The sequence below is a fragment of the Cnephaeus nilssonii genome (assembly GCF_951640355.1).
Source record: "Cnephaeus nilssonii genome assembly, chromosome: 6".
NCBI classification, from domain to species: domain Eukaryota; kingdom Metazoa; phylum Chordata; class Mammalia; order Chiroptera; family Vespertilionidae; genus Cnephaeus; species Cnephaeus nilssonii.
Genome location: NC_137077.1, coordinates 43,086,439 through 43,112,610, shown reverse-complemented (window position 1 = coordinate 43,112,610; position 26,172 = coordinate 43,086,439). Strand labels below are relative to the sequence as shown.

Below are 26,172 nucleotides of genomic sequence, written 5' to 3'. Positions count from 1 at the left end.
CCTGCATGACTTTTAAAATAAAAATGAAAAATATATATAAGCCAAGTTGAACCACTTGAACTACTGAAAGCATAAAGCAGTAACGTTATCTCAAAATCTCATATGTGGATCTTCAAGTATTGTAAAAGAACTCATGCCCTAGCCAATCTGGCTCAATGGATAGAACATTGGCCCATGGACTGAAGGGTCCTGGGTTCAATTCCAGTCAAGGGTATGTACCTCGGTTGCGGACTCCATCCCCGACCTTGGTCAGGGTGCATGGGGCGGGGTGGGAGGGGGAGAGGGAGGCAACCGATTGATGTGTCTCTCTCACATCGATGTTTCTGTCTCTCCCCCTCCCTTCTTCTCTCTCTAAAAATCAATGGAAAAAATATCCTCAGTGAGGATTAACAACAACAAAAAAACTTGTAAATTTGGTCTAGGGTTCTGAGTCCCCAGGACTGTAAATAATACACATGCAGCTTCTGTATATCCTGAAACACACAGCCAGCTCCCAGTACAGCCCAGGCTCAGACCTTCCTGCTGGTCTTCTTGCCCTACCAGACTCTGAATCCTTTTATATGTCTACATGCATGCATACACACATACACTCAGAGACACATAGCACATACATGCATACACACACATACATATATACCACATACATATACATACACCACATACAGACATACACAGAGAGACATGTGCCACATACATGCATACACACATACACTCAGAGACACATAGCACATACACACATGCATGCACACACATACATATATACCACATACATATGTACATACACATACCACATATACATACACCACATACAGACATACACAGAGAGACATGTGCCACATACATGCATGCATGCATACACAGCAATGCATGCATACATACATACCACATGTGTACATACCTACAACCACATATATATACATGCACACATATAATATACACAGATAAATACATACCACATGCATCCATGCATGCATGCATGCATGCATACTAGTATACACATACACACACACATAAAAGCACACACACATCCCCACCATACTTTTCCATCCCTTGTCCTGGGGGGTTTTTTTAATGTTAATTTTTTCCTTTAATTTCTTTAATGCTGCAAAGAAACTATTTGCATTTCACTTTTTAAAATCATTTATAAAATACTTTGAGGCAACTTATATCTATCAAATGGTTGAGGCTAGCTTGTTCTTTACAGAGTAGAATTAATACAGTTTGTTTAACCAGTTCAGTTCCCTTGGGGATCTCCTATTACTTAAGAAACTAGAAGAAAAAACTTATCAAATATCAATGTTACTTATTAGTGAAAAAACATAATTCCCACTTGCATCCCCAGGGGGATTTTGGTCACCCTGACTTCCCTCCTTCCCCGGGCTCCAAATTGATATCACCATTACCCTTTCAGAAATGAGGGGTTTGAGTGCCTGTAAATGGTAAAGAAGCCAGCACATTAGATTGAAGCTCAAATTAACTCAACTGCTATATACAGAGCATTTCTTGTGTGCCAAGTACTGACAAAGCACTTAAACTGAAAAACAAGTCAAGTTAAAAAGAACACTAAGAATGCAGGATCAACTATCCAAGAACCTAAGTAGATTTAAAACAAAAAGAGAAAGCAAAGATTGAGGAAAACAGACAGACTAGAGGAGGCTATCTTCCAGGATTCAATTGGTCTACATCTATTTTCATAGACTTTATCATATACTTTCTTTTTATATGGTTTATATCTTTTTGACCTCTGACCCTTGAAGAGAACAGACAAAGTTTCATAATTTTTTCCTATTTAATGTGATGGAAAAGCAGAATGTTCTCTTGTCTTCCCCATTTTCATTCCCTCCTGTAACGTAATTAAGAAAGTTCATGTTTACTAGTCCAAAGAGAAAAATACCAAGGTGGGAAAAGCTATGATAGGAAAACAAGAACAAAATAGAGAAATGAAAAGAAGGAAGTCAAAACAGAAGACTACAGAAGAGTGAGTAAAAAAGATAGATGGATTTTTAAACTCAGATTAATAGTAAACTAGCTATATCAAAAACAGTTATAATTCACTGGCTGTAATGATAAATGAGTAAAAGAGATGGTTGGGAGAATAACAAGAAATGAAACAGAAAACAGTATATGCAAATAACTTTAAGGTAGAATAAAAAGAATAAGGCAAGAAACAAAAATAAAATGTAAAAAAACTTAAGTACTGATGTGGCAAAAGGCAAGAAACAAATTCTCAGAATGGCAATAAAAGGAAAGAAATAAAAACTAACTGGAAAAAAGGATACAGTAAAAATAGGAAGAAACAGTAAGGAGAGAAAGAAACCTTCAAAAGAGTAAAATGAAAGAGAGCAAGTTTCTTTTGTTTTTTAAATGTCATAAAATTAACAAAATGTTTTCCTGCCTCAGCATAAGCCTCCAATTTTGGCTAATATTCCTGGCAAGCAAAAACAATAGTAGATTCAATATTTTCATTACATTTGGCGTTAAAAATAATTGTTAAATAAGAACTACATTAGAGTTGTGAACATCTGAATGTGTTGGATGTGTTTGATTCCTTTATATCATATATTTGAGTTAATGGAATTTCCAGATATACTTGTAAAATCTAAATATACTCTCATATACTAAAAGGTTTTGATTAAAGTAGAATCTCAAACAAATGACTGATTTTTAAATTAATCCCTATGCTACAGAGCACTTGTTAAATGTGCCTGCTTCTCCTGTACTAGGCTTATTAAAAAGAAGAAAAATAAGATTTTATTCCATTTTTAAGCTGCAGGATAACACTGAGAATTTAAATTCATAAAGAATTGTCATTCACAAACAGGATAAAATGGAAGCAGTTTTCATCACAAACTACTGTCTCTGTTATAACTATCACCACATTTAATGACACTTTGCAACATCTTTCTGTCTCTCTTAAAGCATTCAGCTCCATTGAGCACTCACTTCTTAAAATTTTGTTTCCCATGGCATCTTTGATGCAATTCTCTACTGGGCTTCCTACGTCATTTTGACTATTGCTCCTACATTTTAGACTCTGATTTAGTAATCTATTTCAATATATTTTATAAAAATGCAGTAAAACATCTCATCTGTATCATTTTCTTTTCTTTCTCTTTTGGAAAAAAAAAACATCAAAAGAAGAAAAGTAGGCTATAAATCTGTGGATATTAGAGAAATTGCATAATACCTATGAAGGCTATTGAGAACTTTAAAACTGGCTAAATTTTATTTCATGACACAAGAATCAAAGGAAGAAAAGTAGGCTATAATCTGTGGATATTATGTAAATTGTATAATGCTATTAAGGGTATTAAGCATTTAAAAACTGGCTAAATTTTATTTCATGACACAATTTCTTTGCGCCATGAAGCAAGACATACTACTTGATGGTAGAGTAGGGAAACACATTAGTATCCTAAATGTCTTCACTGGAAGATGAAAAAATTCAAAATTACCTTTATAACGGGGGGATTATCAACAAATCATGCTCAACCTCTTCTAATACAATATGTCATGAAATGACTCCTGATTTCCATTCTTAAGTAAGCTAATTCTCTGATAATATTAAAACACACACAAAAGCTCTGTCATGGAAATTATTTTGGAATTCTCAACTAAAAGTTAGTTGCCTAAAAGAAAGTATCTTCAAAAAAAGAATTTTCCTACTTCTTACTACCTGCTGTGTCACTGAGTTCCACAGCGGCCAAACAGAAGCAATGTCTTAGTCATAGGTCTTCTATGGTAGAGGCAGACAATTTTCTTTTCATTTATTTTTAGAATAGTGTTTGTGCTTATAATGACGGTCTGTGCCAATGCTGTTTCCAAGCCAGTCCCTGATTACTACAGGATATAAGCCAAAAATGGAAAATGATGAGCCTGAGGTAGCAGGTGGTTCTGAAGATAGGGAGCTTTGAAATGCCTTAGTCACAACTCACCCCAAGGAAGAGCAGAGATTACCACACTCATTCACATCACTCACCTTTGAGCAATTATCATTTAAGATTACATATTTAATAATTAACAAGTATGGTTATGAAGAAATAAATAAATTAAGATAGGACCCACAAAGCTCATCAACTAATGTGTTTGGGGCCTTTTTTTCTATCAGAATAATACCTGAATGAATTACTGAAGACCCAATAGGGCCTACTACTGTGCTCTAAACACAAGAAAAAAGACTCCTCATAAGTGCTTAAATAACAGTATCTAATTAATCTTTTATGAAACATTAACTTCTTGCTGACTTACATCAGTTATCAAATCAAATCAATAACAAGTCAATTTATTCTTAAGTATTGCAAAATTGTTTTGTAATAGCTTACATAATTGTACTAAACACTAGTCACTATTGTGCAGACAGCCAAACTAGATAGACATTTTATTCAGTTAATTTCCAGCTGCAAAACCATGATACCAATGAGGATGAAGCTGCACAAAGGAGGCTGCTTCTATGCCTCATCTAACATAATAGACACCTGCCTTCATTCATTCGTCACTCACGAGAGGGGACAGGGGGGATAAATGGTGATGGATGGAGACTTGACTTGGGGTGGTGATCACACAATACAGTGTACAGATGATGTGTTGTAGAATTACGCACCTGAAACCTGTAAATGTTGTTAACCAGTGTCACCCCAATAAATTCAATAAAAAGAATAAAAGAACAAAAAAATAAGGTTTATTAAACCCTGCAAAATGTAAGATAATGAGAGTTTATACCACAATAAATCATAGGGTAAGGTTTGAAATAAATTTTGAAGAAAATGTAAGATATGACATGTAGAAATGCAAGAGAACAGACAATCTGAGTGAGAAAGGCAGAAAAGAATGAGCAAGGACAGGGAACAGAAAACAGTCCAACTGGGCCTCATAGTCCAGGCTGTAAACTGCATCCTATTCTGCACTCAGAGATAACATAAGAGTAAGACACTGACTAATTGTTCATACCAACAGAGTACACATTTGAAAGCATGTCCCAGTTTTCTCACAAGTTTCTGTCACCAGAGGACAGAAAACAGCCAGAAATATTCAGTTCTACTGTATATGTTATAGAAAATGATCATTCCTGAAATTGTCCTTCATCTCTCCATGTCCTCCATACCAACATATACATGTCTGACAAATAAGTTATTTGTAAAGTGATTAGAATAGAGCCAAAAACATAATAAGTATTACATAAGTATTAAATAAATTAAACATAAATGAATCCCGACTCCCCTTTTTCCTTAGGGGATAACACCAAGTCCTCAAGACCACCAGAAATGAAACCATTTAAGCAAGGACATTTCTCTATGGACAGCTTTTTAATAAAGAATTCAATTTCTTGAGTAGTTACATGGCTATTCAGATTATTTCTCCTTATGTCAGTTTTGTTAAACTGTGTCTATCGAGGGTTGGCCCTTTTCAGGATTTCCCTCATTACTTTTCCAACTGCTGTGCCATCCCTGAATTCTAGTTTCTGAGCCCACAAATGAGGCGAACTGTGGCTCTCTACTGGAGTTAGAGCTGCCCCCAGGCTACTGCACTTGGGAGTACCTTCAGGGTTAAAACTATATGCACATGGATCTCACCAGTATGGCTCTCTTTAATCAAGGTTGTATCTCCTCTTGTTTCCACCATCCTTTCGTCCAATGCCTTAAAATAGTTGTCTTTTTTAGGTGGAAGAGGTGGTAAGTGGTTATAATTTTTATCTATAGGAAGATTACTCTGATACAAGTTACTGTATATTACTAGAACTGGATTCTCATACATACAGAATTTGTATTGAACAAGCATGAGTATACAGATAGGCATTTCAAACTCAATGTGTCCAAAATAGAAGCTTGATTTTTCATCCCCAAATCTTAAATTTGTTGCCCACATCTAATTCAACATCCTATCCTGTGGGATCAATCTCCAAAATGCATTCTAATTCCACCCACTTCTGTCCATCTCCACTGTTACCATCCTGAGTCAAATCACCATGCTCCTTCCTTAAACTAACACAGAAATTTCCTAATAACCAGTTAGAAGTTAGTCTTCCTGCCTTCATTCTTTTCAGAGCAACCCAAAAAGTCACTGTAAAAGCCTAAATAAGATCATGACATTCCTCTCTTCAAAACGCTAACATAGCTCAGTCTTAAAATGAAATAAAATTTCCTTACTTTGATCTACCACATCCTACATCACTCACTCTTACCTACCTCTTCTTCCTCTCCCTCCTCCCTCCTCAGGTCCCACAAACATCCTTGATGTTCCTCAAGTGTACCAAATATTTGCCACTCGTGGATGTTTTCATTTGCTGTTCCTTCAATTTGCAGTGCACTATTTCCAGATTTTCACTTGGCTAGTTCCTTCTCATCATTCAGGTCTTAGTTCCAATCTAACCTCCACAAGGGGAGCTAATCCAACTACCCTATTTAGAGTGTGACCACCCCAGGCATTTAGCGTCCCAGATCCCTGACTTGTTTTCTTTATAGAATACATCATTATCTGAAATCATCTCTTTTTTGAATTGTGTTTATTTTTGAAATCCTGTATCAGTCAGGTTAGGCTAGGTTATGTCACAATAACAAACAATTCCAAAACCTCAATGTGTTTTTTAAACAACCAAGGTTTATTCTTTTGTCAAACTACATGTCCATTAAGGTCCACTAAGGACTCTATTCCACACTGCCTTCACTCTGGGATTCAGGCTAACAGAGCAGCAACTTCTGAAGCCCTGCTGATTGCTGAGGAAGTGAGGGGGGAAAGCTGGAGGGTCTTGCATGTGCAATCAATGCTCTAGCTTAGAAGAACCGCATGTCACCCCACTCACATCTAACCAGCCAGAACGCATCACAAGACCAGAAGTACAATCCTACCATGTTCCAGAAATAGATGAGACAGAAAACTATAATGAATTGCATTAATGACCACAATTATTTATATTTCCCCCACCAGAGTGTACAACATATGAGAAAAAATAACCTTAAGTGTTTTGTTGTTTTTATTATCCCCAGTTCCTAGAACTAGGCCTCCAATATAACAGGCACTCTAGAAATACCTCTTGAATGAATGCATAGCATCCCTTTTATTAACCTTCCCCGAATTTCTAAGTCTGAAATATCTAGATTTTTCTCACTGAAGATCTTCCTCCACCCACTGCGGGTGGTTTTCTGAAAAAGAGTAAAAATATTCTTCTTTCATATTCAATTTGATCTGCCATTTAGAATTAGAGTAAATTCTGTTAAGTAAATTCTCTGTCCCAATTTAAACATAGATTGTTAACCGCTTGTGTTTACAAAATTCAGTGGAGGGGATTGAGTCCAGTAATCTGTTTCTCCAGAAGCAGGAGAGCAACCTAGAAATAAATGGATAGGGTCATTTTTCAGTTAGCTAAACCAACAGACTTGTGGATGGGGATATAATGGGGAAAAATGGGAAGGGCTATGAACCCCCATCTCTACAGCCTTCCCACCTCATGTGGACAGAACGTCTACTCTTACTCTATGAAAGGATCTGAGAGGCAGAACTTAAAAAACAATGAGGACTGCCCCACGACAGCTCCTTGGGGACCCTCTTCCTTACCTCCACTGCTAAAAATATCATTACAGGGTTGGCTCTGCTGCCAGGGATGAGGGACAGGCATGGAGTAGAGACACTCTTGAAAAGCATTAAATAACACCATTTTTTAAAGCAGCTGGGATGGAGGTGGGGTGGGCACCCCATAAAGTGGCCATAGTGGGGGAGTTCGGAAGAATAATAAAACTTCCAGAATAAAAATCTTTCTGTATTATTTCAGAGTAAACTAAGAAAGAGGGCACAAGGGTTCTGCTAAAACACCAATTTTAAATACAGTATGTCTATTTTAGACACTAAATTCTCAAAGTGATATACACGTATTTGTTTATTAGTGTTTTTATTTTCCTTTAAGAGTAAAGGACTTTTTCCAATGATATGTCTGTGATATGCTATCCCATTTCAACCCACTATGCTCCAGCCATTGGCCTCTGGCTATTCATCAAACACTCAAAATACAGGACGGCCTGGGCTTTGACAGTCTCCCTGGTCTCTTCTTGAGAAGTCCGTCCCCCCCCCCAACCCCCCCAGATAGCTATTTGGGCTGTTCCTTCATCTCCTTCAGGTGTTTGTCAAGTGTCTCCTTATCAGAGATGGAATTCCTGCAATGTCCCAGACTCCACCCTGGAGTGCTCAGCTTTGTTTGTCCCCACAACATGCATAGCCCTCTGATTTAATATGTAATGACTTCTTGTTTATCGCCTGCCTTTTCCTACTAGAATGGAAGTTCAATCAGGGCAGGGGCTTTGTGTTATTCAATGCTGCATCCCCAGAGCCTAGAAAATGCTCAATAAGTATTTATGGAATGAACAAAATATATTTATTAAAGCTGTGTTATTAAGGCTCCAATACCTTGCAGGTGAATTGAGACAAATCAATGAGCATAATCCAAAAGAGTGAACAAGTTCAGGTAAACACTAAGCTTCAAAAAAGAAATTCAGCACCATCAATATCTTCACAGCTTAATGGATTTATCTGCGAATGTAAGTCTTCTTTTTCTTAGAGTTTCTTCCAGTGTTGCAAATAACCAGAATAACACATTCATTTCTTTCAGCAAACTCAGAAAAGAAAGTAGGATGATCTAATGATAACGTAAGGTTCCAATTTTAGAAACTGATTGATATGCCTATGTTCAGTAAATGATGGGAATGGACTCAGGGAACAGAAGTTCTTAAAGTGAAGATGTTATAAAAAAAAAAAAAAAAGAAAAAAGAACAGCATGCTTGAGCTATCAGGTCTTCCTCCACACCCTTGCCTCCTTCCTTCCTTCCCCTCCACGCCATCCTCACTGCCACTTCCAAATGGAGCCTTCCTCACCAGAGGTTAGGAGGACCCTAGCGACTGCAGCACACCCCCTGCCCAAATGCCAGTCATCCTGCATTCACCTTCCTATTTTGATTCTATCATCCTTGTGATCAAACATGTTTCCTTTTCTTCTTTGACTTCACATATATTGTGGTTTCTTTTAACAATAAACTTGTACGACCTTTGTAATGTAAAAGGGAGGGACGTGCTCCATGGCTTCCCCATTGTTTTCAGAATTTTAAGCTCCTAAACTGAAATTCACCTCCCTCCACAATTTACCTTCAACTTCCCTTTCCTGTCTCCACTGGACCCAAATCTGCTGACCCAGGGAAACTGTCCCATTCACACTCTACCCCAAAACCATTTGTCCTTTCCTTGCCCACAACTTTGTGCCTGCCATTCCTCCAGCTGGCAATGCCCTCCTTCTCCCTCCCACGGAATTCCTCTGGAAGAGGAAGGCACAGCTCAGATCCAGACCCAAGCACTGTTGCAGAAACAGTGGTTGGACAGACTTCCTAGTAGAGGGTGTGTTCGCTATTATTAGAAATGCTCAGAGACTGACTGAAAATGGAACAAGGAAGCTCTCACCAAACTCAAGCACCCTAAGATGCTATGGTTGCTGTGAACTCCTACTTCTACCTTATTTGACCACTTCTGTTGGAGATGACTTCTTGCCACCTTCAAAATGGACTGTCCATCCCTTAGATGGCAATTATCATATGCTGGCAATGCAGTTATATTAGAGCTGTATTTTCATACATCTGTGTCTAATCTCCTTAGCTCACTGCAAACTCCTGAAAGACAGTCTCATGGCACCTAGAGCTGTTCTTTGCAATTGATAGGTACTTGATATGCTTGTCAGTGATGATGCTGAGAAAGGGGACAGTTCAAGTAGAAATAAATTGGGAAGAACAAGAACCTTTGCTCTATATTCTTTCATGAGATGGTCAGTCAAGTGTGGCCACAAGAGGGGACAGAGAAGGAAAACACCATTCATTCCTAGAGAGTCTGAGTCACTGCTTGCCAGGAGGGGGCCACATTGTGGGTAGGAGGCATGATGGGGCAAGGAAGCAGGCTCAACAAGGCAAGTAGGGAGCCAAGAGCTAAGGACCCATAGGCAAATATCTTTATTGGGAATCAGGAGGACATAAGGGACAGGTACAGGGAGGTTTCATTGGTGTGTTTGAATGTCACTAGGTCACAGATTTGTGAGGGGAGGAGAAACAAGAAGGGAAAACCTTATACTAGTAAACCTGGTCACCTGGGCAGGGTGCTCACAGCCTGTTTGAGGGGATGTTGAGACAACAGAAAAAATATCAAGTTTAAAAAGTTATAATATGACCATTAACTTCCCTGGGCTGCTGAGAGATAAGTTCAAGCTCACGCTTCTTGGGTTTATGTGTGTACCAGCTTGTCTTCTCTCCGCTGGTCTATCCATGTCAATGGGCATGTCCTCAGGGACACGCAGTATTATAACAAGCATGGACCAGCCCAGGGAAATCTTGATGTGTAATCACATTCCTCTTGAAAAGAGAGAAGTGAAGCCCAGCACAGAATGTGAGGTTGCTGATGGCTGCAGGGCAGAAGCATTGTGTGGAGACCTTCTGGGTCAGCACCAATGACAGGCTTTGTCCTGGAACCGTGCAACTTCTTGCCAGGTCAACTAAATGACTTTTCTTACCCAAAAGAGAGGTCTGGTCAGGCAGAGGGTGGTGCCAGAAAAGGTCCCTGAACACCGACAAAGTGGAGCGAGCTGTAGGGAGTGGCCTAGCACAACACAGCCCTGAGGCCCACAGGCTCGCCGGCTGCCAGCTCACCATCTGGGATGCCTGAAAAGGCACCTGTCTGGGAATCAGGAGGTTTCCGTTTATGTTCCAATTTTACTGCTGGCTACTGTTGTGACCTTGGAGCCAAGCGAATCAACCCTGGACATTTCTGTTTACCCATCAGCAGTAAGTCTGGGCCATGGCCGTGACAAAAATACAAATCAAAACCAATAGAGCTGCTTCGACCACCGTCAATACTCAAAATCAATACACAGCTGCAAAGCCACCATAGAACGCAATTACAGTTTGTCTTTGGAGAGGCCATGCACCCCTTATTCCAGACTGACCCCCTGTGAACCCCCCTAGGTTCACTTCTAATGCCCTTTGTTCCCCCTTCGCTCCAGAACCCTGCACAGCTTCCAGATCAGAACACTCTCCTATGTTCTCCCAGTGACCAGCACTTACCCTGTGGACTGACATCTCCCAATGATGCCAACTGCTAACATCCTCGCTTGTTCATCACGCCTCCCAAGCAGCATCATACTTTAACCCAATGAGAACATCTTTAAGAACTGATTCTAGTTATAAAAATTAATGAAAGAAAAGAAAACCAGGGAAAACTTTTATTTGTCAGTGTCCTCTCAAACCACACTCCTCTTTCCCCAGGACTATTTATTACCTGGACAACAAACAAATGGAGTATGAGCAATGTGGTATTAAAGAATTAAGCAATCAAGCACCCTTCGCTTCCAATTTTAGTCCGTATTGTTGAACCAGCTGTCAAGTTCCACACTGGCTAGTAACCTTGCACCCATTAGTGAAGTGGCTACTCTTGCATGGGTATGCCAGCTACAATTCCACTTTCAGAAGAAATTTCTACCAGCTCCTTCCATAGGTGGGAAATGAGAAGAGGAGTGGAGGCAATGATTGGACCTGCTAAGGAAGGGGGGTGCCTTGGCCCCTGAATGACGCGTCTCTATCAAGTACAGTAAAAAGTAGCTAGAAATGTACCTGGTTAATTATTGCTTAATTACAATGCTCTCCCCTGAGTTGGTGTTAGTAAGGCCTTGAGGTGTCCTTTGACCGTTTGCATCCTCTGTTCTGCTGGAACTAGAGCACCTGGGGATCCTTCCACACTGAAAGCTGCAGCTGGCTGCCCTTCGGTGCTAATGGCTGGGTGACACACTGCTGCACCTCAGCGGGCACCTACTCAGCAGGTGTGGGAGGAAGTGACTGCATACCTGGGGATTTCCAGCCTCCCCTTCCTTTCCTGCTCTCTGAGAGAGAAGAACATTAAAGTTCTAGGATGAGGCAGTGCCCTCGGCAGTCCCAGATCTGTCTCGTGCTTCCACAGTGTTTGGAAGGAACAGACCCAGGGACGCCCCTTCTTCCAGCCTCCGGCCACCCTCCTGTGTCTTATCCAGTCACCACCTCAGAACCACCTCCAGGACCAGCCAACACACTGGGTTTTTGTTTTGTTTTGTTTTGTTTTGTTTTTGTACCTTAACTCCTTATTGCTGAACAACCATGAGCTCCCAAATTCACCAGAATTATTCTACCGAGGTGGAGGCTGCGGTCAACTGCCTGGCCAACCTGCATCTGCCGGCCTCCTGCATCTACCTCTCTCTGGGCTTCTATTTCAACCCACCGTGTGGCTCTTGATGGCGTGGGCCACTTCTTCGGAGAGTTGGCGGAGAAGCGCAAGGGCGCTGAGCATCTCCTAAACTTGCAAAACCAGCGCCGTAGCTGCATTCTCTTCCAGAAAGCTGAAGCCTCCCAAGATGAATGGGTCAAAACTCAGGGCCATGGAAGCCGCCCTGGCCTTGGAGAGGAGCCTGAACCAGGCCCTTTCAGAGCTGCAGGCCCTGGGTTCTACCCTCATCTCTGTGCACACCCTCATCTCTGTGGCTTCCTGGAGAGCCACTTCCTGGATGAGGAGGTGAAACTCATAAAGAAGATGGGTGACACCTGACTCACCTCCGCAGGCTGGCCGGCCCCCAGGCTGAGCTGGGCAAGTATCTCTTTGAAAGGCTCACCCTCAAGCACAACTAGGAGCCTTTGGAGCCCAGAGGCCTTTCAGAGGCCCCTCTGCATCCCGTGGTGTCTGGCTTTTACCTGAGCCTCTTCCCAAAACTACTAACCATTCTTTTAACCACCCTGAAGCCCTCTCCCATGCATCGGACAAAATGAAACAATAAAGCTTTTTGCAGGAAAAAAAAAAAGTTACAGGATGAGGGTTTTGTAAAGGGCTACCAACTTCAAAAGCTCTTAGACATCAAATTTCCCTGGAAGAGGGGTATTCCTCGGGGATCAGTTTAATGCTAAACATCAATCATTTCCCAACTTCTCTTTCCTAACCTCTCATATCAAAAACTTTGCTTATTTCCTCTATGTTAAAGGGCACTCCAAGCATTGGAATAACATCTTTCTCTAACTTGAATGCTGCTGTCACTTCTGATTCTGAAATGATTTTATTCAACAAAAATCAAGTCTGGTTGACAATTCAAATCTCAAGAAAAACAAAGATTCTGGCACTTAGTATACACTGGTTGAGAATGAAGATGGCGATGAACATTTAAATAATGGCTATCATGAGTATCAAATACTGTATTTTGAGAGGATTTAAAACTATAGGTATTCTAAGTAACATTTGGCTACATGTATAGCATTTCTTCAAGTAATTCCTCCAAAATGAAGTCCTTATCACCTTGATTGTATAATCTTAAAATAATTGTTGACAATCACTCTAAGTAGTAATAAATATACATTTGTTTAAATTTACTATCAACTATCAGGATAAACTTGAAGATGATTTTATATTACTCAGCTACTTATATCTCAAATTAACACAAAAGACGTCAGATCATACTCATATCATTGTATTAAATGGTTTTCCTTCCTAAATTATCATTAAAGTTATTTCTTTGTGTTTTGGATGTTCCTATATCACCAGGACTATTTTGCCCACATTTTCTGGAATGTTTCCTATTTTGAATTGATAAAATCATATGTGCAGCTCAAACACAAAGAAAAAAATTTCAAACTAGGTGTAAGCTACTAGTAAGACAATATAAAACAAACCAGCATTTAGCTTTATTAAATTCATTAAATGACAAAACATTGTTGAGTGAATTTCTGGTATTTTATGGAAAAGAGCCTTTTGTTAAAATAAAACAAAAGAAAAAAATCTGAGAATTTGTCTTCTCAAATGTCTGGATGTATTGAGAATGTTTTATTCACAACTTTCTGTTTAAAACTAGAAGACATAAGTACACAGAAAATAGCATACTCCTTAATATTTTGCATAATATAAACATAACAAAAATACACTTTTAACATGTATATTTCATAGATGCCAGGTTATCAGTCAAACCATTCTTTTTTTTTTTTTTTTAATGACATGCTTCTAAAAAAAGAATCATGATTTCTATGCAGCTGGTATCTTGGGGGAACCAAAGATATATATGAAATATTGCTTATAGTCAAGCCTGGGCCCATTATCCAGTTTGTGTAATTCTAAAATCCAAAAGACTCTGATCTTTTAACTGATCTGTTGGCAACACCTGGCCAAACCTGAATTCATTTGGCAGCAAAACCTAACCTGCACAGATTTGAGGCTGTTTATAGGCTTTATTTATATCACTTGATGTGAATATGTATATATTCAGCTACAGATATATTAATGAGTTTGATGATGGAGTATTTTCTCAGCTCCGTAGGGTGAGCTACTAAATGTAAACACATGCACTGAATTCTGAAATACATCTGGTCTCAAGTTTTGAGTAAGAAATGGTGGGCCTGGATTAAATTCAGTAAACCCACACAGTGCTTTTCTGAGGATCACTCAAGGTAAATGGGCCATTGCCTACATTCTCATTACCTAAACCCATCATTTCCTGAACTCATTATCCTCTCTAACTGCATTCTCCTAATGACTTTGTCTCTTTTCTTAATAAGATAATCACCCCTATAGTCGCCCAGCCCAATCTTCCTAGTTCCCAGTAATTTCACCCTTACTCTCAACTCCTCATATCCCATCAGTTGTTGAAGATTCACAGGTTCCATATATCCCCAACCTGCTGCCCACCATCCACCCACATTTCATACTGACCTGAACAATCTCAAGGCTGAATGACTGCAAGAGGCTTCAAAAATAATTGCCTACTTCCTTTCTACTCCCCTAACATCTTCCCCACCAACTCCCACCAGATTCTGCTTCAAGATTAATCTCCTCCTCCTCCTCCATCTTGTCCAAATACTTTCCTTGATTCAAATACCACAATGGAAGAGATAAAGTATGGGACTGGCATCGAAAGACCAAAGAATGTACAGCCAGCCCACCTTTCTACTGCACCTCCTGCTCTGTCCTAACACAAACCTTTCACTCCAGTCAAAATAAGCATGACCTCAGTTTTTCCTCACTCCAAAAAGAGCTAAGTTGTTCTCATCTCTTTTGCTCACGCCCTCCACCCCATGACCCCTACACCTTGCTAGAAGGCAAGATTTAATGCTTATAAGCACCCTGTCTTCTTAATTAGACTAAGCATTGCTGTCATTATAATTCTCTTTCTTTTTCTTATAGTCTACAAAGTCAGAACTCAAGCAGTAAACGCGCTTTGCGGACCCCAACATTCCAAAGCAGAAAGTTCATCGCCTCCCTGTCTTCTGCAGCCAGCAAAACAAAAAAGGGGCGAGATGTGAGAAAGCACGGGACTTGGTTGGAAAATCTGTAAGGAGGATTCTCCAAAAGGCCGGGGGCCTCTTGGGGGACCTTGCTGAAGATGGCAGCCCCTGCCTTGACTTTTCCAAACCAGTCTGAGTCCCCGGGTATTTTACTGGAATCTTTATATTTAGACTTCAAAACATCCTTACTTAAAGGACATTACAGATGTATGTGTCTTCTCAAGGATGCTTACCCTGCTGATAGTATCTAATAGTTAATTTCAGTTCAAGCTGTTGTTACAATAAAAGCCTAAGGAGGCAGGTGAACCAGGCTGTTTGGTCCCTATAGCCAAGCAGCCCCTTAGCCCTCTTTTTCACAGAAACATATGTCAGAGTAATCCATTCATCCATTGCTCAGGGTCTGCTGGTCAGTCCTGGCACATAGGGTCCTAAATTATTTTCAACATTTATGAAATTTAGGATTTGTGACCAGTCTAAAATCATAAAAGTTTAGTGCTAATATGCAGGAAAACTAACTCTCTTGTATTATCCCAATCATAAAGTGAAGGGGAAAGAGAGATAATTTTAAATGCACTTAATCATTTCTGTCTCTGATAACATGTAATTTCCAATTTGCAAGAGTCACTATTTTTATTTGGTACAATTCCTCCTACAAATTACAGACCATGAGAGAGTTTCATGATGTTCACTAAAATAGCCACAACATTGTAATATTTATGTCACATTAAAAGATAAAAGTTATAACCAATGAACTGGATTAAATTATGTTCTTACAGAACATTTGTTCTTCCTCATTTTTTAAATATATTTTTATTGATTTCAGAAAGGAAGGGAGAGGGAGAGAGAGAAAAAGAGAAATATCAATGATCAGAGAGAGTCGTTGATTGGCTGCCTCCTAATGAAAAGAGCGAATGCCTGCTTAAAATTGGCGATATTGTGTTGTCCTTTTGGAGTCTTTTAAGAAGAGACTTTCCATCATAAAATAAATAAGGGAAGACTCACAAGTTAATTACATGAAAGGGGTAGTGGCATTCTATTTAATATTTTTATTTGGCATTTCATAAGAGAATGACAAAAAAACTATTTAACTGATTTTTAAAAAATGATTGTTTATTTGTAAACCATTCCAATTTCTACTAACAAAAATGTCTGTGCTTACAATTAACAATCCCCTCCTCTAAACATACATACCCCATCATCACTATCAACTAGCACAAGCTTATGTGAACAAATGTTTAAAGGTTTAAATATGGCTTTTAAAAAAATGAATTGTGTGTAAGTGCTAATGATTTGGGAACAAGGGAGAAAACATTTGTCACATTCCAAGCCAACAAGAACAACGAGTATGCTTGCATTAAATTTTGGATTCTTTTCCACAACGTTGCATGGCTGCCAGTTCCAGAGTACCCTGATGTACTTGATGTACTTTCTTTGGTGCATGTGGACAAAAGTGGAAGCCAGGGGGATGACAACAGACAGAAGGAAGTTAAAGAGAGCATCCCAGAGGGCATAATGCTTGAACTTGGATGTGAAGGGAAAAGAGAAATTCACCAATTTAACAAGGAGAGGATGAACATGATGGGTATGGGACAGCACACATGCAAAGAAAGGCAAGAAGCATGCAAGGCTATTTCTGAGCAACCGGGGTCTCTCCTCTTGTCCTCTCCAAGGTCACTACTTCTACCTGTGTCCTAAGTCACAGACCAAAGAAACCTTCAGAGATGCTGTCTTTCTTCTATCTCTTTGTCTACACTTCAATCTAGCTCCTTTCCCACAGGTTGGAGAATCAGCAAATAATTCTGCATAGTGTAGAATGTCAGGAGATCAGGTTTGAAGTCAAGCAGGAGTAGATCATAATAAGCTTTGAATATCAATCAAAGGAGTTAAGACTTTATTCTGTAAGTGACAGGAGACATTTAGCCATGTAGAAAAATTATTTCAGTAGCAAAATCCAGAATGAATTATGAAAGAGAGAATTCTTAGAAGCATATGACTGTTTGTGAGTGAAGGAAGAAAGAATGGCCATAAAGGAAGGTGAAGGGAGATAACAGGAGTAGACGAGTTTATTAGAAAATTCAATCAGGAGTCCAGTTATCTACTTATCATCAAAATTTGCAAAAGGTTATCATTCCTTCTCTAATACCCCATATAATTTTATAGATTTTTAGTAAGAAAAAAATAGAAGGAAACTGCCATATTGCTGCCTAGCCGGTACGGCTCTGATGGCTGAGTGTCAACCTATGAACCAGGAGGTCACAGTTCAATTCCCAATCAGGGCACATGCGTGGGTTGTGGGCTCAATCCCCCGTAGGGTGCATGCAAGAGGCAACTGATAGATGATTCTTTCTCATCATTGATGTTTCTTTCTCCCTCTCCCTTCCTCTCTGAAATCAATAAAAATATGTTTTTAAAAGAAATTGCCATACTTCCAAATACAAGTGATAAAGCTGACTGTATAATACAATCTTCCCTATAGTAAGCAAAAATAAATAAAAAGATACACTTTTACACTATTTTAAAATAATTTGTACTCAATATACCACTTGAAATCTACAGTGAATTATTTATATCAACAGGAGAATTATAAAGTAAGTTATGACTAAAATGTGATTTTTGTATAGGAGGTAAGACTTTACAATGGGATAACTTAACAAAATGTAGCAATTACAAAACCAAATGATCTGCCCTTATTATTAACACCATAACCTTCACAATATGATTCTCAATTAATCCTTAATATAGGCAGAAAGCTTTGGTCTAAGTTCACCTTAACTTTTTACACTGAGCAAATTTCCTGAATGGATTACAAACATATCCAGTCATTGCTTGTAATGGATATCTATTGTTTTGTCTGCCCAGCACCCGCCACCCATTTTTTCCTGACCCATCGCCTCCTCCCCCGCCCCCCATTTTTAACCTCATCTATCTATATGATTACTACTCAGGATACCATGCTTGTTCAATGTTTGGTGGATGGCCCAACTAACACCCAGTTCCTAGATATCCTCTGTATCTTTCTCTCCACTCTAGCACCCACTCTCTAAAGATTCCCTAGTTGGAAATCCCCACAATGAATAGCTGTAATTCGGTTAGAACATGAAATTTAACCACACCCATCAGTTCTTTCCCTTTTCCTACTTTCATTTTACCTGTTCAGTTTCATCCAAATCTTCAGGCTCTTGCCCCCTCCTCCCAGACCATCATCTTTTCCACCTCCTTTCCATATCCAGCCAGAACCCCTATTAATCAAACCAATAACTCTTTTATTAGAACCCTCCATTTATGTTCCATCCTTTGTTTCCAATACCACAAGCCAGAACAGTCCCTACCCAGATGAATCACTCTCAACTTCTGTTCCAGGTGACAGAGCTCTCATAGAGAACACTGCTCAACACTTCAGACTGGTGTCATTCAACCCTCTCCATCTCTATCTTTAGCTCTTCCTTCTTCATAGTGAAGTAGAAATCACCAGATGGCAGCACATTCACCCTCTCTACTCCTCCACTTCAAACATACCCATTAGAGTACCAGCTTTCACTTCATTTATGACTATTTCTGAGGAACAGGAATCTCCCTTCCTGGCCTCTTAAGGCCACTATTTCTAGCTGTGTCTTAAGTCACAAGCCAAAGAAACCTTCAGAGATGCTATCTTTCTTCTATATCCTCACCTGCACTTCAGTCTAGCTCCATCCCCTACAACAACAAGCAGATCCATCAATCTCACTCCTCAAATAAAATCACTAACAACAACAATGAAAAAATCTACCATTGGTCCTTCCATTTTTTTTTAAATATACTTTTATTGATTTCAGAGAGTAAGGGAGAGGGAGAGAAAGATAGAAACATCTATGAGAGACAATCATCGATTGGCTACCTCCTGCATGCCCCCCACTGGGGATTGAGCCTGCAACCAGGGCATGTGCACTTGACCAGAATCGAACCTGGGACCCTTCAGTTCACAGGCTGACACTCTATCCACTGAGCCAAACTGGTTAGGACGGTCCTTCCATTTTTAGCTACTTCCCATTTCTTTCTTTCATTTCCCCATCAAACTCCATAAAACTGTGTACATATATAATAAATAGACAATATGTATATTTTATATATTTATGTAATAGAACCATATGGCAATAGTTTGAGGAGAAAGTAGAGATTGAAAGGAAGATATATGTAATATTACGTGTGAATATATATGTATGTACATAGTTTGTTCATTCATTATTTAAATCATTGCCATCTGTTTCTAACCAAACTGCTAGACTGAAAACACCCACAATAAGTCACCTATGATCTTATAAGTGCTAAATTCAAAGCTCTATTACCAAGTTCTCTTCCGAAGTGACCAAGCAGCATTTTAAAACTTTACTGCCCATAGCACCTACCACCCCTTTATGGTACATGTTAGAAATTTACTTGCTTAGTGACTTTCTCCGGTAGGATGTACATTTTTATGTGGGCAGATATCTTACCTTTTTGATTCACTATCTGGAATAGTGCCTGGCATGTATTAAGTGATCAATGAATATTTGTGGGATAAATATCGCCCACCCTCTGGCCAAAATGAATTAGGCCAGAGGTGGAAACAATACCCAAACTGGTCAACGTGAGCTGCTCCCCTGAATGTTTAAACTTGGGATCAAGAGAGTCAAGCCAGTCTTTCTGTGTGGATGTAAAATGATCTTCAGTGTGAATGGAGAGAATAAAGCAGACTGATAGAGGAGTCAAGACAAAGAACACCCTGACAGAATTCAAGCCCCTGGTTCCATTTATCCCAATTATTGAAGTAAATCCTATCCCTGGTCTCTGTGAAACATCCCAATATCCTTACAGTAAATTATCTTCTTATCTTGAACTAATTTAATCTCTTTTTCTGTTGCTTAGTGCCAAGAGATTTCTTACTAATATACTGTTCTGTAGTTGAATAAGCTCAAAATAAGCATCCTAAAGCCAATTTTTATTTATTTACAACATCATACTTAAGTACTAGTTATGGGAAAAAGGGTTATTTTCATCTATTCCTAAACAAGATTACACAAACACTCATTTATTTTTTTCTCTAAAGCCATTTTTTTAAATGAAGTCTGGTACTTCATGATAATTTCCCTTAGGCCATAGCAAACAAAATAAACCATTAAACAGAGAGTAGTTGAAGAACCTAGCTACAACAGTGTATACCAGTGTAAGGCTAGGGGGCAATCTGAAATGCATCTTAAATTTTGCATTTAGAAATAACAAAGCTCTATTTTGGAGAATAGAAACTGAATAATTACAGCATTATAGCTCATGGGTACTTACCAAACAAACGCTGGTGGAACAGAAATTTGCCAGCTATTAGTCCTATGAGAATGGCGAGTAGCCATAGTAGCACCTTCAGGAGCCTCCAGCTAACTCCTCTGGGGTATTTATTTGTTACAAATGAAAAACAGTTTCCAACAACAATAACATTGGCTTCTGTTTGGCTATGAGAAACTGGGTCCTCCGCAAATATTAAGAAGTTAAAGAAGATCACCAAGTAAGCCACAATCAGGCGAGACCAGGGGTGCTGGAAATAATAACGGAAGTCTTTACCCATCCTTCAAAACTTGAATTCCGTCGTTTACCTAGATAAGAAAAGATACATAGAGTTAGAGCAGAAAAACAAAGTCTCTCTTGCTGTTATATGTTCAAATTTATAATGGCTCAATAAAGAGTTCTTCAGAAAAGATGATACCTGTTCCTACTTACAGCACCAAGACAAGTCTGAGATTGAGTCAAGTAAATATTGTGCCTTCCCTGTCATCTAATAATGCCTATGGCCATAGGTGGATTTAGGAAAGAAGAATAAAAGAATAGGAGGCGAGGAAGGGATAAGAGAGGACAGAACACTGTTTAAAATTAGGATAATGACTGAGATGACATGTGGCAGTCACCTCAGGAGGAATCACAGAGCAAAATAACACAATGCAATACGTTTCCTCTCTTAGATTATTTTTGTTACTGTTATAATCCAGACTTGCTTAAAAATTAAAGCAATGCAGAAGTTAACTGAGCACGTAGTCTTCTACCCTAATCCCTCTCTCCAAAGTGAAGACCCCCGATAATTTGGTGGGTATACTTTCAGATCTTTTTTTAAACATTGACTAATATACATATGTGTATAGACTTTTATAAACAGTGTTCACAGCCTAGTTGTCAATTTCAACACAGTAAGTTTTGGGAAATAGCTGAGTCTATGGTAGAATAGTTGCACTCAGGAGGGATTGGGCAACTCCTATTGTAGGAAGAAAGTGAGGAGAAAAGAAGATTTCACAGAGGAGTACATACCCAAGTTCAAGATTGGAAAGTTAGCATAATTTCTTTCCCCAAGTGATGAAGGCAAGGATGCTCAATCTAGGCATATGCAAAGGTGTAGAGGCCATGCAAAACAGCTAACATGCCTACAGTGGTGGCCCTCACCTGGATGTGCATTGGAAGTGGAGAAGCTTTCTTAAAATTCTGATGTCCAGCCCACCCAGTGTGGCTCAGTGGTTGAGCATCAACACATGAACCGGAGGTCATGGTTCAATTCCTGGTCAGGGCACATGCCCAGGTTGTGGGCACAGTCCCTAGTAGGGGGCATGCAAGAGGCAGTTGATGGATGATTCTCTCTCATCATTGATGTTTCTATCTCTCACTCTCCCTTCCTCTCTCTCTAAAATCAATTTTAAAAAAAAAAAACATATCTAAAATTCTGATTTCCAGACCCTACCTTAGCTCCTCTCTCTTTCCTTTTTGGGAGCCAACCTGCACCAAAAACAAAACAAAAAAAAAAACAAAAAAACACATATTAAGCCTTCCTAGATCAACTAGGACTGTGGCTGGTTGATTCTGCCTAATTCTGGGGTTCTGGGGTTGTTTTGGTAAGCCTATCTGGTACTCAGACTAAGCTATATTTCCCTTTTTCCCCAATAATAAAGCTGATTAAATCCAGGATAAAAGCAATAATAATAAAGGCAAGATTGCACCACTATCTGCCAATTCTTTTTTCTTCCTTCTCAATGTATCTAGAACTGAGAGAGAAAAGAGCGACTCTTAAAAAACCTACAGTATGTGACATCCAGCCTCCGTGTTGGATGTCTGCATGCATTGTTATTTCATTTTCCTCCGAACAACCCTCTGAAATAGGCATGACTTCGTTTACAGGCAGGGAACTGAAGCTCACACAGATTATGTAACTTCCAGAAGTCATCCAGCAGGAGTGCTCTGATTTGAGCCTCTGGAGTCTGACCCCAAGTCCTGGTCTCCAGCCCCTGCCGGCAGCCAGATCAGCCCCAGGCGTTTTCCCAGCCTAGGGCCCAGCCCCAGGGATGTCATCCCCTGAATGCCTTCTGGAGATACATTCTTCTCTAGAGATGATTCTATTAACTCTGTCATATAATACATTCTTCTCTAGCACAGGGGAAAATTATATATGTATATGGCTAAAAGTACAAAGATCAAACTATTGCCTAAAGTAACTCTAAGTCCATGGTCGGCAAACTGCGGCTCGCGAGCCACATGCGGCTCTTTGGCCCCTTGAGTATGGCTCTTCCACAAAATACCACGGCCTGGGCGAGTCTATTTTGAAGAAGTGGCATTAGAAGAAGTTCAAGTTTAAAAAATTTGGCTCTCAAAAGAAATTTCAATCGTTGTACTGTTGATATTTGGCTCTGTTGACTAATGAGTTTGCCGACCACTGCTCTAAGTCAATGGAAGACCTAAGAATAGGTTCCAAGGCTCCCAAATCCAATATTCTAGGCCAATGGTCGGCAAACTCATTAGTCAACAGAGCCAATATCAAGAGTACAACGACTGAAATTTCTTTTGAGAGCCAAATTTTTTAAACTTAAACTATATAGGTAGGTACATTGTTATTAACTTAATTAGGGTACTCCGGAGCTGGCCTTTGCTAAAAACTCAAGGGGCCAAAGAGCCACATGTGGCTCTCGAGCCGCAGTTTGCCAACCACTGTTCTAGGCTGATGAATGTCAATTAAACCCACAATTTCAGTTAATGAAGACTTAAGTATTTTAGAAAAGCAGCGTAAACACAAAAGGAAAGACCATAAAAGTCAGCAAAACAAACAGTCACTGTGCCTTGGCTTCATCAACCTCCTAAGCCATTTCAAGACCTTGCGATCTGTGTGTCTTCTCTGAAATATCTGTCCCCAGGGGCTGCAGCTCAGACACTTAGGAATGGTGACAATCGCAAGTTTCTTTCTTTCTTTTTTTTTTTAATGTAAAGTTCATCACCCACTACAGCAGCAGAGACCTGCATTGTTCTCACACTGAAAAGAGCAGAGAAGGCAACAAAGAACAAAAATGATCACTAGGTCACGTGTTTTCATGACATTCAATAGGTAAGGATGACAAATGGGTCGTTAACCCGCTTGCATGCAACATCTCTGGAAATGTCCAGAGACCACCATTACAAAGAATACACTGAAATCATCTCAAAGCCAACGAGTCTTGAAGCAGAACTGATGGCGACCTGCCATCAGAACTGGATAAGGGTATCATTTAAGAGGTTTCTCTGTGGCTTCTCTAACCAATGAGAAATTCTGTTGTAGTTGCACCAACCCCTCCCCCCTCCCTCTACCTACACACAATCAAGGCAGCAGCAGAATTTAGAATACTGAATACATATGACCTTGATTCTTTTTAAATAATACATATACTAATTTTGCAGTTGCTTTTAACTTCAGAATCTTGTTTTGCGGGCTATATTGTAATGTCTATATGTCCAAGTTGAATTAGAACATTTAAAAAAATGTTGGAGATAGCTATTCTTCTCCAGTAATCATATTGTTTCAAGAGACAGAACTATAGAATTAAGCAACAGACCTGCACTAAAAAGATATTTTAATTCCTACCAGGATGCTATGAATGCTACTATCATGCCCATGTTACAGGTAAGAAAACAGACTCAGATACCCACGAAATGGAAGAGCCAGCATATGAATCCAAATCCATTCCTAGCCCTTGTTTTTTTCTAATATACCTCGAAGCTGGGAGTGCTTCTCCCAATAAAATATTTCCCATCACATTTACAGCTTATTCTTAATTTCTACTAACAGATTTAGTGACTTAAACACTAGCCAAATGAACAGGGCTGTTATTGATCTTTTAGTCTTTTTATTTTATGCTAAGAATGGCTGATATTTATTCGTGCCTCATACTCCAAAGCTGAAGTGATGTCTTCTACAGGGTCCCCAGTTACAAAATCTGTCTAACTTGAATAAAACCTCTCTGATCCCCACTTCCTGATTTTATACACAAGGTCGCCAAAAGTTTGCTTCATCATCTCAGCCCTGTTTTCTAGTTCCTTGGGCATCTGATATCCAGAGCACCAAAACTCTTTTCTCTTCTACAGCTCACATAAAGCATCTTTATGATCAACAAGATCACCTGGTGACTCTAACATTAATAATCTAGGATTAAGGCCGTTCAAATATACTATGCTACACAGTGCAGCGCAGTCAGCAAACCCTTTACATTTGTTTAAATCCAATTCTGGACCCATGGATGAGCCTTTATCTTAGTTATGTTTGCTTTGATCTTGGGCTCTTATCATATCACAGTGAAATGATCTGTTTATGTGTTTGTCTCCCTTCATGGATCACAAAGTCCTCAGGGAGGGGGCTGTTTACTTCCAGGACACAGCTCAGTGCCAAACTCATAGTGGACTATCAATAAACACCTGCTGGAGGAGCAGAGTGGTACCCTCCACAGGAGAAGCCCCCTCATGGTTCAGGAGAGATGAGAAGGCAGAGCAACCTGCCATTGGCTGACGTTATAGAAAGAGAAGAGCAGAGGAGCCCAAAGACTGCAACAATGCCTCGTCCAGTAACAGCAGTGATGTGTCCCCACCCAACACCATGTCATTTTAACACCAGGCTCTGCATTATTATCACTATTACTAAGCCTGACATTTAGTGAGTACTTACCACTATGCCGATGAGCTTTACAAACATCTCATTTAAATTCCATAGCAGCCCAATGAAGAAAATACTCTTATTTTACAAATGTTAAGACCAAAACTTCAGAGTTCAGTAACTTGTACCAAATAACAAAAGGAATCTCTGCCAGAGTCGGAATTCAAATCCATGCCACCTGGCTTCGACACTATGTTATGCCTTCTCCATACCAAAAATAAATTCCAAAATTTTGCCCTTTACATGTTGGTTAAAAAGTGCCTGGTAATAAAACCGTCTGATAAAAGACTCACAGTACTTCTAGGATAAATGAGCCTACTATTACTATTCAAAATGACTGTGGTAGCACGATCAGAAAGAACAGGAACCACATGACTGCCTACAGAATGGCTCAGATTTTTGTTCTTCTTTGAGCATCTGTATAAGTAGTTGAGCTGAGCTGATTGTCCTTTGGTCATGCATCACTGATGTTCACTCTGTGATTTTCCAAGGATGCTTATAGAAAACACTGCATCTCTCAGATCTCCACCATTTAATTCCCTTTTGTAAGTAATGACATCATGAGGTACAGGACACTATCAATTCTTGGTAGCCTCTGTTTTCTCACATTATAACAGAGATGAAGATATTGGTAACTACAGGCTCAAACTTTAATATACTGTCTGATAACCCACAGGCCTTCAGTCATGGGTTCCAAGTCTGCCAGTTCTAATATTTATATATTTGATCCTAGAAATGCCACACATTTTACTGCAAGCCAGTAGTTCACCTGGTATTAAAGGCTAAGAAGGGAGAGGAATTCAAAGAAAAATGGGAAAGTGGTGAGGACACTCAGGCTGGGAAGATACTTTGAGCAAAGGCATAGGAGAGAGAGTCTGGCACAGGTATAGAGATGTATCAGTAGTTCTGTGTGGCTGGAATACAGAGTGCTTGGGGGTATCTTGTGAG

General features: G+C 39.5%; 1 protein-coding gene across 1 annotated transcript in view; it reads right to left on the bottom strand.

Annotated features, from left to right (window-relative positions):
• The window catches only part of TMEM117 (transmembrane protein 117), a 434,132-nt gene that overhangs the window by 402,543 nt on the left and 5,417 nt on the right, over nt 1-26,172 (bottom strand). Inside the window, exon 2 of the mRNA XM_079775887.1 lies at nt 20,589-20,893. Within this exon, the coding sequence (XP_079632013.1) occupies nt 20,589-20,865 (277 nt within the window). The 5' untranslated portion in view covers nt 20,866-20,893. The remainder of the gene's footprint in view (nt 1-20,588; nt 20,894-26,172) is intronic.